The 18,295-nt window shown below is 38.6% G+C and overlaps 2 protein-coding genes across 3 annotated transcripts in view; one reads left to right on the plus strand and one right to left on the minus strand.

Moving 5' to 3' along the window:
* Positions 1 to 1,667: 1,667 nt before the first annotated feature.
* DNPH1 (2'-deoxynucleoside 5'-phosphate N-hydrolase 1) lies at positions 1,668 to 6,414 on the minus strand. Of its 2 annotated transcripts, none has more exons than XM_051997011.1 (4): positions 6,168 to 6,414; positions 2,411 to 2,479; positions 2,032 to 2,142; positions 1,668 to 1,928 (listed from the first exon to the last, which is right to left on the minus strand). In XM_051997011.1, the coding sequence occupies exons 1-4, from the start codon at positions 6,397 to 6,399 to the stop codon at positions 1,780 to 1,782; spliced, it is 561 nt and encodes a 186-aa protein (XP_051852971.1). In that variant the 5' UTR covers positions 6,400 to 6,414; the 3' UTR covers positions 1,668 to 1,779. The 2 variants fall into 2 exon arrangements, with proteins under 2 accessions (XP_051852971.1, XP_051852970.1); XM_051997010.1 differs by having other exon boundaries at positions 1,668 to 1,955.
* Positions 6,415 to 16,635: 10,221 nt separating this feature from the next.
* TTBK1 (tau tubulin kinase 1) overlaps positions 16,636 to 18,295 on the plus strand; it is a 71,461-nt gene continuing 69,801 nt past the window's right edge. The window contains exon 1 of the mRNA XM_051997009.1: positions 16,636 to 18,239. Within this exon, the coding sequence (XP_051852969.1) occupies positions 17,916 to 18,239 (324 nt within the window). The 5' untranslated portion in view covers positions 16,636 to 17,915. The remainder of the gene's footprint in view (positions 18,240 to 18,295) is intronic.

Below are 18,295 nucleotides of genomic sequence, written 5' to 3' on the forward strand. Positions count from 1 at the left end.
TTTTTAAAGACAAAAAAAAAAAAAAAAAAAATTAGAAAAACTCAGCACAACCCATCAATACACTGAATAAATTCCAAAACTTGTTAATATATACTTGTGGACCTCCCACCTCTACAAAGGGGAAACATTCTCTCATGTATCTTCTTTCAAGTATGCCTGTTCTTTATAATTATGTAATATTCATTTTAAATTTTTATGTGTATGGTTGTTCTTTCCATTTACAGTTTTAACTACTGCGTTTAGCATATTATTTTCTTGCCTCTGCTTACTTTTCTATGCATTGGTTCATACAAATCTTTCCATACTTTTCTGTATTACAGACATTTCCATTACATTCATGTACCAGTTTGTTAAGTCATTTCCAATTGATGGGAATCTACTGTTTCCAATTCTTTGCTATTTAAAAAAAAAAAAAGTGCTTCTATAAACATTTTGGTGCATCTGAGAACTTTCCTATTGATGATTTTTTGGGGGGATATAAATCCAGTAATGGAGTCTCTGGAGTCATGGATATTTTAGACACTTTATTTGCATAATTCCAAATTGCTTTCCCAAACTGACAGCTTTGCCAACCAAGTACCCATATGTCTATTGTTTCCCAATCTCTCCAACATTGACTATTCCCATCTTTTGTAATTTTTGGCAATTTGCAGGGGATGAGATAAAATCTCAGGGTTTTTTATCTGAATTTCTCTCACCACTTATTGGTGATTTTTAGTATTTTCATATGGTTAATATTTTTCTATTCCTTAGAATATCTTTTGACTTGTCTATTGGCAAATGGCTATTGAAAACGATAATGTTTAATTTTAGGAGGTCCATAACAAAAGGGTCTTTGACATTTTGTAGGATGACCAGATGAAGTTGACCAGAATGGTGAAATTAGAGATGAACCCAAAGTTCAGTTGAAGTAACCAGAAATGTTTAGTCTTGAGAGGAATTAGGACAGAAGAGTTTAGATTTATTTGTTCTCAGAGGGCAAAGTAACTAGTAACTAGGAAAGACCAGTAAGTGGAAGGAACAGTATTTCATCTTAAGAAAAGGTGTTGGTAAAGTTCTCTATAAATCATAAGGTCCTCTGCTTATGTCAGCTACAATATTAATTGCTAATGTGACATAATGCTGAAGGTTTACATGTAGGATTTCATTTGATCTTCCCAACCCTTTAAAACAGTTGATTATTTTCTCTTATTTTACAAATGAAGAAACTGAGGGAGAGGTTTTGTCCAGGGTCCCACAGGTATGCCTGAGACAAGATTCTAACCCCCTTTGCCACATGTCTGTCCAGCAGTGGAAAGGCCTGCTTGAGTGAGTTTCTCAGTCATGGGACGTATTCAACCATATAACGATTGTTCTATCAGCAGGTATATCGCATGGGGATCCATGCCCCTGGGCAGGAAATATATGAACTAGGGCCATCAGGTCAAAGATAAAAGAATCTTGCCAAGTCCATATTCAAAGCCTTTCCATTCATGCCCACCTGCTAGAATTCATCTTTTGAGAATACAGGCCATCTTTTGCCACAGTGGCAGGGGTATGTGTGAAAGGGCTGGTGTTCCTGGAAGCCTTAAACACCCTCAATAAAATAAACTCTTTGTTTCTGTGATCGGTTTTCTGTGAACTCCCTCTTTTCCACACCTTCTCCACTCCAAGAAATGACACAAAGATACAACTTGAACACACTTTTTAATTCAGGACTGGGGAGAGGGGCTAAGAATGGCACATAGAAGAAGCAGAATCAAGCAGATTTGGGGTAGAAATTTAGATATCAAGATTAGGTCAAGAAGTTGGAGAGGGGGAGGCAGCCCCAGGCTCAGGGGGCTCAGTCTCAAAGTACCGGTCCAGCAGCGTCTCCACTTCATTCTCTTCATAGTCCCACACCTGAAACCGTGTCCCATCAGCAGCCCCACGGATCATGGCCGAGAGCACTGGAGGAAGAGCAGAGGCAGAGGTGACTAAACAGCCAGGGTCTCTCCTCAGGCTCCTGTCCCCTCCATGGCAGAAGCACATGGCAGGCCTCGGGACACTCACCTCGGCCAGACTGAGGGCGAAACAGGCACAGGATTCTTTTGTTCATGGCCACAGCCCGGCCCAGCTCATAGCCCACACCCAGGGAAGGCTGCGTCACTTCGGCCACCACCACTACAGGGAGACAAGAAGATGACAAGCTGGCTCAGATTTTCTCTAGTGTTTGTATAGGAGCAGAGAAGATTAGAGATTGACTATGAAATCATAAAGCAGTATACAATTAAACATAAGGTGGAAGTATTATTCTCATGGAAAGGTGTGGAGAGAGCACCCAGTCAGCCTGGAGGGTAAAGGCAATAGCCTCCTTGAAAAAGAGATGAAAAATCCAAGAAATTTCAACCTTGTGCTTCCAAGAACTGAGAATCCAAAGGGGGTCACTCACCATCTGCCTGTTGCAACCAAGCCAGGTCTCGCTCATGAATGAGTCTGTCACCCCCTGCTGCCTCTTCTCCTGCAGAGATTGGGGGGACAAGGTCAGTTAAGGAAGTTTGGAATCTCATTCCCATCTTGATCTATCACCTGTCCTCAGGCCCTTTTCCAGGCACTATCCAAAATCCCACTCCATCTTTTTCATCCCACAGAAACTCACTACTGATGGAGTAGAGTAGGAGTAAGAAGGAAGGCCATGTGATTTATAAGGTTCTTTTCAAATTGAAGATTCTATGAAAAATATTTAATGTAGAGAAGTTTGGGACTGAGCTCCTGTTTTCAAGATCACAGAAAGCACAATAAGTGAAGAGTGGGACTTCAGCTGGACCTTGAAAGATGGTTAAGAAATGAATATACAGAGTGAGGAGAACAATCCCTGTGTGAAGGAAGGTATAAACAAGAAAGCAGAGATGAGAATATGAAACACGGAAGGCATAAGGACCAGCCAAAGTGAGTCTCATTAAAATTGTTTTAAATGGAGATCAGGAGATAAAAGTACTGTGGATTGTGGGAAGCCTTGAATTCCAGTCTGGGGAATTGAATTTTTTTCTGGAGGCAGTAAAGGAAGTTTTTGAGCAGGATAAAAAGCATGATCAAAGCAGTATCTTAGGAAGATAAGCTAAGATGGATTGAAAGAGAAGAAATAGAATACAAAAAGACCTACAAAGGGGTCTATTCTAATACTTTAAGACAGAAATATGTCTTGGAATTGTGGCTATATTAACAGAAAAGAACACATGATACGGCTATTTGGAAGAACTAGATTTGTCAGCTGACAATGTGGAGGGTAAGAAAGAGATTAAGAATTAAAAGAGGGCTCTGATAGACCAACTATTTTAGAGTTTGTGCTCCTAGAAGAACATAGCAGAGAGAATAGTGAACTGTCAAGCAGTTGGAAATATGGGCCTGCAGAATGAGAGATTAAGAAGGGCTTGAGATACAGACTTGGAACTCATCTGTATTTATTTGTTTGTTTGTTTGTTTGTTTTTCAATAATATTTTATTTTTCCAAATCCATGTAAAGATAAGATTCATTTTTGTAAAACTTGTGTTCCAAATTGTTCTCCCTCCCTTCCCCCCTCTCCAAGCCAGCAAGCACTCTGATATAGGTTAGATATGTGCAATACTTTAAAAAATATTTTCATATTTGTTATGTTGTGCACACACAAAAAAAATCAGACCACAAGAAAGAAAGAAAAACAAACAAACAAGCAAAAAAAAAAAAAAAAAGGTGAAAACACTAAGCTTCAATTCACATTCAGTCTCCATAGTTCTCTCTCTGGATGCAGAACTCATCTGTATTTATAAATGATTAAAGTCTTGGCAGTAAATAAGATTTCCAAAGGTTGCAATAAAGAGGCTCAAGGGCAAGACCTTGAAGGACACCGACATTTAAATGGTAAGAGATAGGAAATAGCAAGGGAGAACTGTAAGGACTAAAGAGACACAGTAGGAAAACTAGTATGGTACCTCAGAAGAAAAGGTTATCTAGAAAAGGAGACTGGTCAACTGTATAAAATACTATAAAGAGGTCCTGAAGAATAAGAACAGGAAAAAAAAAAAAAGCTATTGGATTTACATCTGCATAATAATCTCAATAAGGGAGCAATTATCAAAAGAAATCAATCTGGATGGGGCAGCTAGTTGATGCAGTGGATAGAGCACCAGCCCTGAAGTCAGGAGGATCCAAGTTCAAATCTAGGCTTAGACACTTAACACTTCCTAGCTGGTGTGATCCTGGGCAAGTCACTTAATCCCAATTGCCTCAGTAAAAAAAAAAAAAAAATCAATACAGCCATATACGGAGAGCTCTCCAATAAGCTGATTTTTTAAAAAGATGGAAGATATATATATATATATATATCACAAAAAACAGATATATGCACAAAAGACGGAAGATATGACGTGTCACCAAAAATACTGAGACAGACTTAGGAAAAAGAGTATTAACATTAGCAGATGACAAAGAAAAATGTGAAGAAAGATCCTGGGGAGGCTTTTTCCAGAACAGTAAATCTTCCTAGATAAACAAAAAACAAGTCAGGACGGTAAATGAATGTCCTTTGACTTATCTATGTTATTGCAGAACTATTATAGTTTCTATAATACAGAAGCCTTTTTCTTCTTGATCTCCAAAATCAGAACAAGGAGTAACGGGTGGATGTTGAGGAAAAGTAGATTTCAAGTCAATAAAGGGAAAAACAACCTAATACTGAGAGCAATGAGCAGCACAGGCTGCTTATTTTCACTGTCACTGGAAGCCTTCAAGCAGAGCTTAAATGACTACTCATTGGAGGGCTTATAAAGGTATAATTATGGATGTTAAGTGACTACATGACTTGTAAGGTTCCTTTCAAGACTGTTATGCTACTTTGTTTCTCACTATTTTGGCAACTGAAAAAAAATAAAAAAATGTTTGTTCTGCCAAACATCACCATGTGATAATTGAACCTGAAGGTAATTGAGAGAGAAGAAAGACAATTATATCCCAGTGTACTGAAAGAATTTTACAGATGTGATCGCTGAGCAATTGTATGAGCAATCTTTAAAAATACTGAAGAGCTCAGTGATTGGAAACAAGCAAATGTCTTAATTTCAACAAACAGAGACATCACAGAAACAGCTAGCAATTTCAAGTCACAGCTGACAACATTAAAGAATGGGTTTTTAAAGATTGAGTTTGTGAGCCTCTAGAAAGGCAGATGGTGATTACCAAGAGCCATCACGGGTTCAGGAAGAACAAATTATATCATATTAACATCATTCCTTTTGTGACAGGGTCACCAGCCTATTGGCCACTAGACTGTAAGCTCCTAGAGGACAAGGACTATTTTTTTTTTGTCTGGTTTCGTATTCACTGGTAAATAGTAGGTTTATGTTTATTGAATGAAAGTTAAAAAGCAGATTTCAAATCAGTATAAAGAAAAAATTTTCTAACTTTACAGAAAGAACTTTACCCAGACAGAAGGATTTGATGAGTTATCTCACTCTTTCTCACCCCTCTTCATTAATAATAGTAGCTAACTATTATATATAGTTATATGGCACTGTGAGAGGCACTGTGCTGAAGGCTTTAAAAATAATAATAGCTAATATTTATATAGCACTTTATATGTGCCAGGCACTGTCCTAAGGGCTTCAATATTAATAGCTACCATTTATATAGAACTTACTCTGGGCCAGTGCTTTACAAATATCTCATTTAATCTTCACAACCACCCTGGGAGGTACATGCTCTCATTATCATATTAGACACATGTAATCTGTAACATTCTGTAACACATATTAGAGATGAGGAAAGTGACTTGCCCAGGGTCTCACAGTTAGGAAGTCTCTGAGGCCACATTGGAACTCGGGTCTTCCTGAGTACAGGCCTGGAGCTCTACCCATTAGACCACCCAGTTGCCTCTAACAGTCCCTGCCCACTGCCCTGGAGGCCGTCTAGAAGTTCCAGGTTGGCCCCGTTAGGGTCCAGCTCAGATTCCAACTACCCAGGGATCGCCCACTTGGCCGAGTGGCCTCCGTCGCAAGCCCGATCTCCGTCGACGCTCCGCCCCTCCCTTTCCCGCCAAGGCCCCGCCCCCCAACGCACATCGCCGGGACTCCGCAGGGGGAGAGGAGGAAAGCGTCCTTTCTCCCTTCCCAGCCCCCGCCCGGTCGCAGGGAGGTGGCTTCAGACCCCGCCCTCCGCCCTCGGGCCGGCCTCTCACCGCGCGCGCCCAGCTCGGCGGCCGCCACGTGCTCAGTGAGCACCACCCCGAAGCGCCGCAGTCTTGACACGATGCGCCCGTAAAGGGCCCGGTCTTGCCTCTCGCCTCGGATGCTCCCGCAAAAGTACAGGGATAGTCGACCCGGCCCCCCCGGCTCCCCGGGCTCCCGTGGCTCCGCCCCAGCGCCCCACTCCCCGCCCCGTTCCCGTCCAGGAGCCGATGCAGCCGCCATCCCCGCCTCCGGTACGCCCCCTACAGGCTCCGCCCGCCGCGTGAACTACGGCACCGCCCCGGGGCGCACGTGACTTCCAGGCACGTGACCTGGCAGCTCGGGGCCTCTACTTCTATCCCACCTCCCCCTTATAGTGAGTGTTAGCGGAGAGGGGCTGGAGGGCCACGCTAAGAACGCCCCCGCCCTCCCCTCTCCCCGCACTGGGCTACGCCCTGCGACCGTCATAACCACTAGGATGCTGACACCTGCGTCGTCGGTATCTTAGCGGGAGCGCGCACGTGCGCAGCCCGAGGCTGTGGTGGGACGGAGGTTCTACACCGGGTAATTCTTCCCTTTCCATGTGACCCCGGGCACATGATCCGTTATTTTCTCTCAGCCTCGTTTTCCTCATCCGGGAAATGGGAATAAGACTGCCAACTAGATGGCGAGATGGATAGAGCTCAGGAAAACTGAGTTCCGACTGTGACCTTGGACGCTTAACTAGCTGTGAGATCCTGAGCAAATCACTTCACCTTTTTTGCCTCAGTTTCTTCATTTGTCAAAATGATCTGGAGAAGGAAATGGCAAACCACTCAAAAATCTGTCAAGAAAACCCCAACTAGGGTCACAAAACTGAAAAGGACTAAACAAGAAGATGCAACAACAAAAGCTCCTAGCTGTAGTCTGTGTGGTAATTATGGGTTTTCAGACATTTCAGTCGTATCCCACTTCCCCATGTTCCCATTTGGGATTTTCTTGGCAAAGATAACTAGCTTATTTTTACAGATGAAGAAATTGAGGCAAAGGGGGTGGAGTGACTTGTCCAGGGTCACACAGTAGCATCTGTATATAGAGGGCTTTCTTTGCAACTGTTCTTAATAGAAATCACAGTCATAGAATTTAGAGTTCAAGTGGGAATCCATTTCTGCAATGGGGGAACTATGCCCTCCTAAGGCTCTCATTGTTAGGGAGTTGTGTTGGGCTTTTTTTTTTTTTTTTCATCTGAACCAATTGAATCAGTCTCCTTGTAACTCCTGCCCATTGTTCTGGGGTCCAGACAAAACAAGTCTATTCCCTTTTCCACTGCACAGTCTTACAAATACTTGAAAGGAGAAGTCATGTATTCCCTGACTATTCTGTTTTTCAAACCCAATATTGATCCACAATTCCTTCTATCAAGTCCTCCTAGAAGGAGACTGGGCTTTTAAGTAATCCTGTTTACCACCTTCTAGACCTCAGCTTCTTAAACTGTGGTTTGAGACCGAATATGGAGTGGGAGTCACAAAATTATCAGTAAATGTTTGATTTGTATAACTATTTTATATACCTATGTACCATGGAGAAATTGCATAAAAATTTCTCAGGCAAGAAGAAGTCTTCAGTGGAAAAAGGTTAAGAAGCTCTGCTTCAGACACTTTTTAGCTTCCTAAACTGCAAGGGCCCAGGTATAAGGAGGTAGTTATAGGTCATTAGGTGCATAGAGTGCTGGGTCTGGAGTCAGGAAGATCTAAATTCACATCCTGTCTCAGGTACACAGTAGATGTGTAATCCTGGGAAAGTCACTTAATCTTGTTTTTATCCACTGGAAACTGCTCCAATATTTTTGCCAAGAAAAACCAAGATAAGGTCACAAAGAATCAGACATGACTGAACAACATGCTCCAGGATCTGTGCTAGGTACTTTACAAATATGATCTCATTTGATTCTCACAACATTCTAGGGGAGTAAGTTCTATTATCAATTCCATTTTACAGATGGGAAAACTGAGAAGGTTGGAGATGAAGTGTTAAACTAAGCTAAGAATTTCTGAGGCTGGATTTGAACTCAGATCTTTGTGATCTAGGCCCAACACTCTATTCATTCTGCCATCTACCTCCCTATCACATTCTTATTCTTGAAAACTTTGTCTCTCAAAGCCCAAAATGGCTTCAACTTTTTTGGCTAGCACATCACTCTCAACTCATTTGAGCATTTATGAAACAAAATAACTTCTAGAGCTTCTGAATTACCATCCTTTACCTAGCCTGTACTTTTGAAGATAATTTTTATGCCCAAATATAAAACTTTATACTCATCTCTATTACATTTCATCTTATTAGTTTCACCTAATGCTCAAAGTCTGCTCTTTCTATTATTCTCATGGTAAATATAGTACAGTAGAAAAAGTTCTGGATTTGGCATCAGAAGACCTGGGTTCAAATCCTGGTTCTGGTACTACATTGGGGTTTGGCCAATAGAGAGATTTGTGGAGTATTGTAGCATGAGGGAGAAGCTGTGCACCAGATCAGTAGTTGATCCTACACCCGTGGCAGAACACTGAGAACAAAAGTCAGGAAAAGGTGTCAGATTGCAAGTTCCCAGCCTGAACTGTCCCCGAAAACCTGGAATGACATAGGACTCAATACACTAAGAAAGCAGCAACAAAAACAGTCCAAACTTTCTCTTCAGAAGTGCAGAAAGCCCAAACCTAGTATCAAATCTGAAGTTAGTAAGCAGGCTGGAAGAATGTACAAACAAGAGAATTCCATTATAAAGAGCTATTATGTCGGCAGGACGTTTAAGACACAAACCCAGAAAATAATCACTCTAAAACATCTACAAGCAAAAACTCAAAAAAAATTCCAATTGGGCACAAGTCCACCTAGAATTCCCAGATAAGATGAAGAGACTTAAAAAAAATAGTTAAAAAAATTTTTTTTAATCAATGAAGTGACAGCTCTAAAGGAAACAATGGAAAAGAAAAGAGAATTGTAGAAGGAAAAAAGTGAAAAAGAAATTACTAGTTTGGCACTAATTTCTTGTCCAAACAACAAACCTCCCTAAAAATAATCACTTTAAAACATCTACAAGCAAAAACTCAAAAAAAATTCCAATTGGGCACAAGTTCACCTAGAATTCCCAGATAAGATGAAGAGACTTAAAAAAAATAGTTAAAAAAATTTTTTTTAATCAATGAAGTGACAGCTCTAAAGGAAACAATGGAAAAGAAAAGAGAATTGTAGAAGGAAAAAAGTGAAAAAGAAATTACTAGTTTGGCACTAGTTTCTTGTCCAAACAACAAACCTCCCTAAAAATTAGAATGGACCAAAGAGAAGCTAATGACCCCATGAGACTACAAAGAAATATTAAAAGACAGAAAAGGATTGAAAATATAGGAGAAAATGTAAGGTATCTTTTTGCAGAAACAATTGTTTTGGAAAAAAAAAAGATTATAGAGAACAAATTTAAAAATCACTGCATTCTCTTAAAGCTATACCCCACACACCCCTAAGAGCCTAAATATCATTATTTCAGTAAATCTTGTAAGAAAACTGCCCACATCCCTTACAAACAGAATGTAAAATGAGAAAGAATCCATTGGTCACTTCCTGAATGGTCATTCCCAAATTGAAACTTCCAGAAACATTGTGAACAAAATTTGGTTTCCAGGTCACAGAGAAAATACTTAAAATAGCCAGAAAGAAAGAACCCAAATATGAAAGACTCACAGTCAGAATTATGCACTATTTAGTAGCCATCACACAGAAATGAACCTGGAATCCAGTATTCCAGAAAGCAAAGGTTGTGCACTTACAGTCAAGAAATACTTATGTAGCAAAGTGAGTACAATTTGGGGGAGGGGAAGGGGAAGAATTGGATTGTTAAAGAAATAGTGAACTCCCAAGGATTCCTCATGAAAGACCAGAACGTTGTAGAAATACTGAAGATCAAATATAGAAGTAAAGAGAAACATAAAAAGGTAAACTTGAATGAATAATCATAAGTGAATACACAAGGATAAACTGCTTCTGGTACAAGGGGATGACTACATTGTATGCCCTCTGAATCCTGTTATTAGTAGGGATAATAGGGATAATTAAAAAGAAAACTTTGGATTGGTTCTGTTATATCCTGATGATCTTAAAAAGAAAATGAAGAGAGGAAGATGAATATGTTAAGGAGGAAATGGAAAGGAAGGTTCAGGAAAATTATCTCCTATAGTTGGGTACAAAAAGAGGAGTCTACAACCATGCTAACACTTGAATCTCTCTCTCATCTAAAGGAGGGAAGGTTAAACACACACATACATTTGGTTACTGAAATACATTTCACTTTACAGAGGGAAAGGACCAGAGAGGGGAGAATGGGACATTGGAAATCAAAAAGATCATTGTTTAAGGGAAGGATCAGTCCAAAATAACTCTTTTTGTGGTGGCTAAGAATGGGAATCTGAAGCAGTACCATAAATTGGGGAATGGATGAACAAGTTATAGTTTATAAATGCCACTGAATACTATCATGAGGTAAGAAATGAAAATAAAAGATGTGGTTTTAGAGAACCCTGAGGAGACTTACATGAATTGGTGTGTAATGAAGGACACTGAACCCAAAGAACAATTTATACAATGATAACAATATTGTAAAGGCCCACAACTATGAAAGACAGGAATTCTGAGCAGAGCAAGAACCATTCCAGAGGACTAATGATGTGACATAGTACTTGTTTGATTGAGAAAAGAAAGAATACAGAATAAGACACACACACACACACACACACGTAATGAGACTATTATATATAAGACATATAAGAGGAAGGAAGTTTTGTATAATGCAATATATATGTTCCTAAAAATTATTGTTCTATACAAAATTGAACAATAAAAACTATAGAACTTGTGGAAAAATGGGTTTTGGAACCAAACACTTTCAGCCAAAAATGTTCTTTTATGTTTGTAGTATTGTCTTTCACAGTCTGAAATCTGCTTTCTTCTATACCTGTTGCTCAGGAGATAGCATATGTTCTTTTATTTCTTTCAAATGCTTATTCTTTCAAGCAGCTCCCAAATCTTTAAAACTTTCCTTTTGCACTGGGATATTGAATGAATGGATAAATATGTGTGTATGTGTATGTATTAACATATATATGTATGTATAAGAAAGTTCACAAATGTGAAAGATTAGCAAAATACAACCTTGTAAAATAATACATAGAAAAACTAAGGTAGATGTTTGATGCATGTACATATGTATGTTTTGTGCATTTCTACACGACTTAGTAGAGCTGAGTGCAGTTTTTTAATATTCATCCAGTATTTCTTGAGGATGAAGTCACCCATAAGCAAACATGAAATTCATGTTATTCTCAAATTGTTCTTGAACATATCAGTTATATTGGAATAATCTCATATTTCAAAGCAAGCATTATAGCAGAAATGACTGTATATTATATATATATATATATATATATTATATATATATACATATATATATTAATTTCTTTTTGTATACGTTCAATGTGGAAGTTGTTTTGCTTGACTTTATATATTTGTGAAGAAGGTTTTGTTTTTTATTAATTCTCAATTGTGGAGAGGACCAGTAAAGGTGTGTTTTTGCTGACCAAAAAAAATTAATTTAATTTAAAAAGATTATATCATATTCACACGTTTAAGCAAATTATATTTTTATTTGTTTCAAGTAGCAAAAATCTATTTTATTATTCCCCCCTCCATGAGAAAAAAAAGAAAAAATCCATTACAAACACATATAATTTTTAAAATTCCACATTGGCCATATTAAAAAAAAAAAACACAAAACCATTTCTGAAGTTTGAATCTTTCTTCTCTTTATCCAGAGTGAGTAGTGTGTTGTATCATTAGTGTTCTGAAATTGTAGTTTGTTATTACACTGATAAGAGATCCTAATTCTATCAAAATTATATGTCATTACCATATAGTTGTCATTGTATAAATTATTTTTTTGCTTCTATTCACTTTATCTGGAATCAATTCGTAATAGTATTTTCCGGTTTTTATGAAATCATCCCCTTCATAATTTTTTATAACACAATAGTATTCCATTTATATACCATATAAATTATTATCTACATTTATATACAATAGTCTGCTAATTGATTCCACAACTTCTGGGTGCCCTCTCAGATTCCCATTCTTTGTTACCTCAAAAAGATTTGTAAATATTTTTTGCATCCTTAATTTATTTTGTTTAGGATTAATCATCCCTTAACTAAACCTCAAATTCTTCCTCCTCCCCTCTTTACTTACCCTCCTTTTTTTTTTCCTGTTGACAGAAATGTATTTAAATGTGTGTATACTCTTCCTTCCTTTAATTAGTTCAGATGAAAGTGAGTTTGATGTGTTGAGCTGTTTCTCTCTCTTCCCTCTTCCTTGTTTGTATAGATGTCTACTTGCACATCTTGATTATGCGGTTTTTTTCTCTAATCTTCCTTTCCCCCACCCCATCATATATTCTACTTCTCCTCTCTTTCCATTTTCCTTTTAAGATTGGGACATTACAGAACCATTCTTAGGCCTTGTCTACTTAGACTTCATCTTTGACTCTAGATCATAATAAAGTTCAGAAGGATCATATATTTCATCATACCATACTAGAATGTAAGCAGTTTATCCTTGTGTATTCCCTTATGATTGTTCATTCATGTTTACCTTTTTTTTTATTATAGTTTTTATATATAAAACATATGCATGGGTAATTTTTCAACATTGACCCTTGCAAAAACTTCTGTTTCAACTTTTCCCCTCCTTCCCTCCACCCTCTTTCCTAGATGGCAGGTAATTCCATACATGTTAAACTATATGTTAAATACAATATATGTATACATATTTATACAGTTATCTTGCTGTACAAGAAAGACTGTTTTTAGAAAGAAGGCAAAAATAACCTGAGAAGAAAAAACAAAAATGCAAACAAACAATAACAGAAAGAGTGGAAATGCTATGTTGTGGTTCATCATGTTTACCTTTTATGTTCCTCTTTACTCCTACGTTTGGCCTAAGTTTCTACAAAGCTCTTTTCTACAAAGCTCTACAAAAGTCTTTTCATGAGTAATATTTGGGAGTCCTCTATTTTGTTAAAGATCTATTCCCTTCTCCCCCCCTGTAGATTCTACTCAGTTTTGCTAGGTGAGTTATTCTTGGCTGGAGGCACACATCCTTTGCCTTCTGAAATATAGGATTCCAGATTCATTTCTCTTTTATACTGGTGCCTGCTAAATTGTGTGTAATTCTAACTGTGGCTCCTTTGTACCTGCAGTCTTTTCTTTCTGGCTGCTTGAGCTATTTTCTCTTTGACCTGAAAACCAAATTTTGTCCATAATGTTCCTGAAAGTTTCATTTTGGAATTTCTTTCAAGTGGTGACCAGTGGATTATTTCTATTCTCTAAAAGATCTGGGCAGTTTTCTTTTAAGAATCATTGAAATATGATATTTAGGCTCTTTGGGGGCTGGGAGTATAGCTTTAAGATAGTACAGGAATTTTAAAAAAATTTTCTCTACCATCTCCCCTCCCCCAACAGTTGTTTTTGCTGAGATACTTTATATTTTCTGCCATATTTTCAACCTTTTGATTACTTTTAATATTTTTTGTCTTGTGGCTTCTCTTTGGTCCATTCTAATTTTCAGGGAGGTTTGTTCCTTGGACAAAGTTTTGTATCTTGTGCCAAACTATTGGTTTCCTTTCCTATTAACTCTCAATTCTTTTCCTCTCATTAATTATGAAAAACTTTTTTAAAATCTTAAAAAAAAATCCATTCCAGATATTCCTAATTTAGTTTGTACCCAAGTTGTATATCCTCTGAGGCATTGCTTATAGATATTTTGGAAACATTCTCTTCTAGACTGATTCTTTTTTCTCCTTTTTTGTTTTAATTTTTTTTAGGTTATACATGTACATTTATTTTTAAAATATATACATAATTCTGTTTGGAAAGTTGGGAGAGAAAAATCAGAACAAAAGGGAAAAACCATGAGAAAAAAAAAAGAAGAAAAGGTGAAAATTATGTATGCTGATCCACATTCAGTTTCCATAAGAATCTCTCTGGATGAGAATGGCATTTTCCATCCAAAGTTTATTGGGATTGCCTTGGATCACTGAATTGCTGAGATTTTTAGCTCTTTGGACATAGTTCTGAATTGCTCTCCAGAATCACTGGATCAATTCACAACTCTACCAACAATACATTAGTGTCCCAGTTTTCCCATATCCCCTCCAACATTTATCATTACCTTTTCCTATCCTTAACCAATCCGAAAGGTGAGGTGGCACTTCAGAGTTGTTTTAATTTGTATTTCTCTAATCAATAGTGATTTAGAACATTTTTTTCATGACTATAGATGGCTTTAACTTTTTTCATCTTAAAATTGTCTGTTCATATCCTTTGACCATTTTTATCAATGGGGAATCATGGGGAATGACTTGTCTTATACATTTTATCAGTTCTCCGTATATTTTAGAAATGAAGTCTTTGTCAGATACACTGGCTATAAAAATTGTTTACCAGCTTTCTGCTTTCGTTCTAATCTTGGCTGCATTGAGTTTATGCAAAATTTTTAAAAATGTCATATAATCAAAATTATCCATTTTGCATTTCATAATAGTTCTTTATTCTTTGGCCATAAATTCCTCTCTTCTCCAAAGATCTGATAGGTAAACTATCCCTTGCTCTCCTAATATGTTTATAGTATTACACTTTATGCCTAAATCATGTACTCATTTTGACTTTATTTTGGTATGGAGTGTGAAATATAGATTTTTGCTGAGTTTGTGACATACTATTTTTTGTTTTTCCAGCAATTTTATCAAATAGTGGATTCTTATCCCAAAAGCTGGAGTCTTTGAGTTTATAAATAGTAGATTGCTACAGTCATTGATTATTATGTCTTATGTAGATTAACTCATAAGCATATCTGCTACCATCATAGTTCTTTATTGTAGAATTCGTTTGCTCATTCTTTCAGTTTACCTCCTAACTCTGGACTTGATTTTTAGGGTTGGACTCTGTCATATTCTGGAAAGATCTGGGCTAGCCCTGTTGTTGGTCTCTTTAGGGATATTGAATGTTGTATTGTTTTAAGATCTCATGAATAGGCTAGGGACCTGCAAGCTTTCAGTGCTCTCAATATGATCTTATTGAGGCAAAGTCTATTTGTTCTGCCTCCTCGAAGCATCCCCTCTGAGCTTTGCTCTTGACCTGAGTCTAAGCAATGGTAGATACTATTGAATTCATCTCTTATCAGCTGGCTGGAAAGTTCTGTTGGTTCAGTGGTGAAATTGTATGCTTCCCTTTGATCTAGGATTCTTGTTATGGTTATTTCTCTGAAGGTGAGTTAAATGCTAAAACTGAGACCTTGTTCTGCTCCTAGAATTTGAGCTATACTACTGCTGCTTTCTTCTGAATTTCTTCCCTTTTCTGTACACTGCTCAGGGACTCTCTACCTGGAAACGCCATTCCTATGCACAAGACCCCTTTTCAGTCCACTCTGGCTCTTGACTTAGAACTGGGTAATGGATAATAATGCTGCCAATTGGCAACTGTCCCCAACAAATAAGATATGGAGTTTCCCCAATATGAGTCTAGGATTCCTTTTGTCTTGGTGCACAGCATCTGCCTAGACACTGGAGTACACTGTCCCCACTCATCCCCAGTGTCCAAAAATTGCTTTGTCTTGCTTCCCATCCCAAGCTGGGTTAGACAAATGATTCGCAGTGACTTTTTCTGGATTTATCTATAAAATTTTGGCCTACTATATTTTCTAGATCTATTTAAAAGAGTTTTGTGGAGGGGAACTTGGCTATCCTGCTCTCTATAATTCTGTCACCTTGGCTCCACTTCCCTCTCTCCCCTCTACACTTTAATACATACATAGCAATAAGTTATTGTGGCCAAAAAATAATAATCTCCTGGTCGCTATCTGGTGATGAGATGATCTGCTTTGCAATTAAGGAAATTAAAGCACAAAGAGGAAAAGTGACTTGTTCAAGGTTAGAAACATACCTCAAACTTGAGTCTTCTTCCTCCATACTAGTTCAGTGAATAGTTCTACTATATCACAAATCTAATATGCTGCTAGTGATGATGATAATGATTATGGAAAGTATCCATAAAAACTAAAATATTAATGAAATACAGGACCTAATACACCTATAGGCAGCTAGAGAAAGATTACAACTTCCTTGAAAAAAGAAGAAAGGAATTGTTAGATATTTGTAGAATATATCAAAAACCTACAGAAATACTTTCAGAACAAGTAGACATCACTTCACCAACCAATAGTAAAGGTTAATAACATTTACATGTCATTAGATTTCTTGAATGGAACCAAGATTGGTTTATTGCCAGATAGAACCTGTGAAACAAGTAAGATCCAAAGGTAAAAGTAAAAAGCCCTCCACAAGTGACAGCCACAAGAATTCAGCCTACAAGAAATCAACAGAGAAGCAACAAACAAATGGTTGAGTTATGGGGATTTATTTGTGGAAATAGGATTTTTAAAGGAATTCAGATTTGGTTATTTCCATGAGAAATTACAGAAGATTTATCTTTAAGGAGTCCAGGCAAATGATCAAATTTAGATCAAATGTAGATTATATAAAGACAGTAGAAACTGGACAATACATTACCACAGGTTTTAAACTTTTAGCATCTGAATAACTAGAAAGACTTGAATTAATGTCTAGAATTGGACATCAGAATCCTACTTTCATGAACAGGCACAAATTCCTGTACTACAAATATAAACCTTGCCTGGATATAATTTTGATCCATGCAAACTTAATAATATGTTAATTTACCACACCAAATGCTCATCTCCAAGCTACATTGAATGGAAAGCTTTCAAAACATAGAGTTAGTGCAGGAAAACAAAATCATACTGGACTAGGATGAAGTACATTATTATCCTTTTGTATTGTCTGTTACTACAGAATCTTTTTAGTGAATCTTCATAGGATGATGAACATATCTTAACACATATTCAATCACACAAAACAGTTATTTTACCCTAGGCATCAGCCTTTCCTACCAATCAAAGAGAAAGAAAAAATCTGGAAGGGACCTCAGAGATAATCTAGTCATACACTCTTATTTTACAGAGGAGGAAACTGAATCCCATGAAGTTGTGATTTGCCAAAGGTTACATAAGTCAGTGTCAGAATCAGAATTGGAATACAGGTCTTCTAATTCCAAAACCAACGCTCCTTCTCTCATCGAAGTTTTGCCCCATTTTGCAGGTGAGGAACTGAAATTCCTCCACAGAAAAGGATTATCTGGGATAAAAATCCAGTAGAGGACTCCTCACACTTCCTGAATTAAAGTGATCCCAATTCAAGGAGGGCAGGATGCAAAGGCTGACAGGAAAGTGAAAGTAAATCAGGAAAGTAGACAGGTCAAGTGATAAGAAGGAACAAATGAAAATAAACAGGGAAAGGCTTGTGGAAGGGGGGGGAGGGGAGGAGGGGAACGAAATGGGGGGGGGGGGGAAGAGGGATAATAGGAAAAGCTGGGATGATTAAGATTGATGAGAAGTTCTGAGGTTCATGTCGAGTGATGGGGACAGGTGAAGAGAGGTAGAAAAATAAAGATGGGACAGGTTTGGAGAATAACTCAGCTGGATCAGTGAAATCTGAGCTGATTGATCGGTTAATCAGAGATTAGATGAGGGCGGAGCGTCTATGGATCTTCTCTTCGTAGACTGGAGAGAGGTGTCAGAGCCGAGGTGATGATGTCAGAGCTGGAGCGGTGATGTCAGAGCCCGGGCGGTGGGGCGGTGATGTCAGGGCTGGTGCTGATGCTGGCGTCGCAGTGCATTGTGGGCAGCTCCCCGCTCCGTCGCCGCCGCCGCCGCCGCCGCTGCCGCGGGAGGAAGATCGGGGTCGGGCCGGGCCGGGCCGGGATGGTCGGGGTCGGGAGGCCGCCGCAGCCGCTGCCGCTGCAGCCACCACCACTGCCAGGGGGAGCGGGCTGCGCCAAGCCGCACTGAGCCGCCCCCGCCCCCGCCCCGCCCGGGCCCCGGGGGATGCGCCGCCCGGAGCCGCTGCAGCCGCAGCCGCAGCGGAGACAGAGCAGGTGAGGGTGGGGCGGGGCCGAGGAATCGGGGCCCTGGAGGCTGGATTCTGAGGAGC

Source organism: Antechinus flavipes, chromosome 4 (genome assembly GCF_016432865.1).
Source record: "Antechinus flavipes isolate AdamAnt ecotype Samford, QLD, Australia chromosome 4, AdamAnt_v2, whole genome shotgun sequence".
NCBI classification, from domain to species: Eukaryota; Metazoa; Chordata; class Mammalia; order Dasyuromorphia; family Dasyuridae; genus Antechinus; species Antechinus flavipes.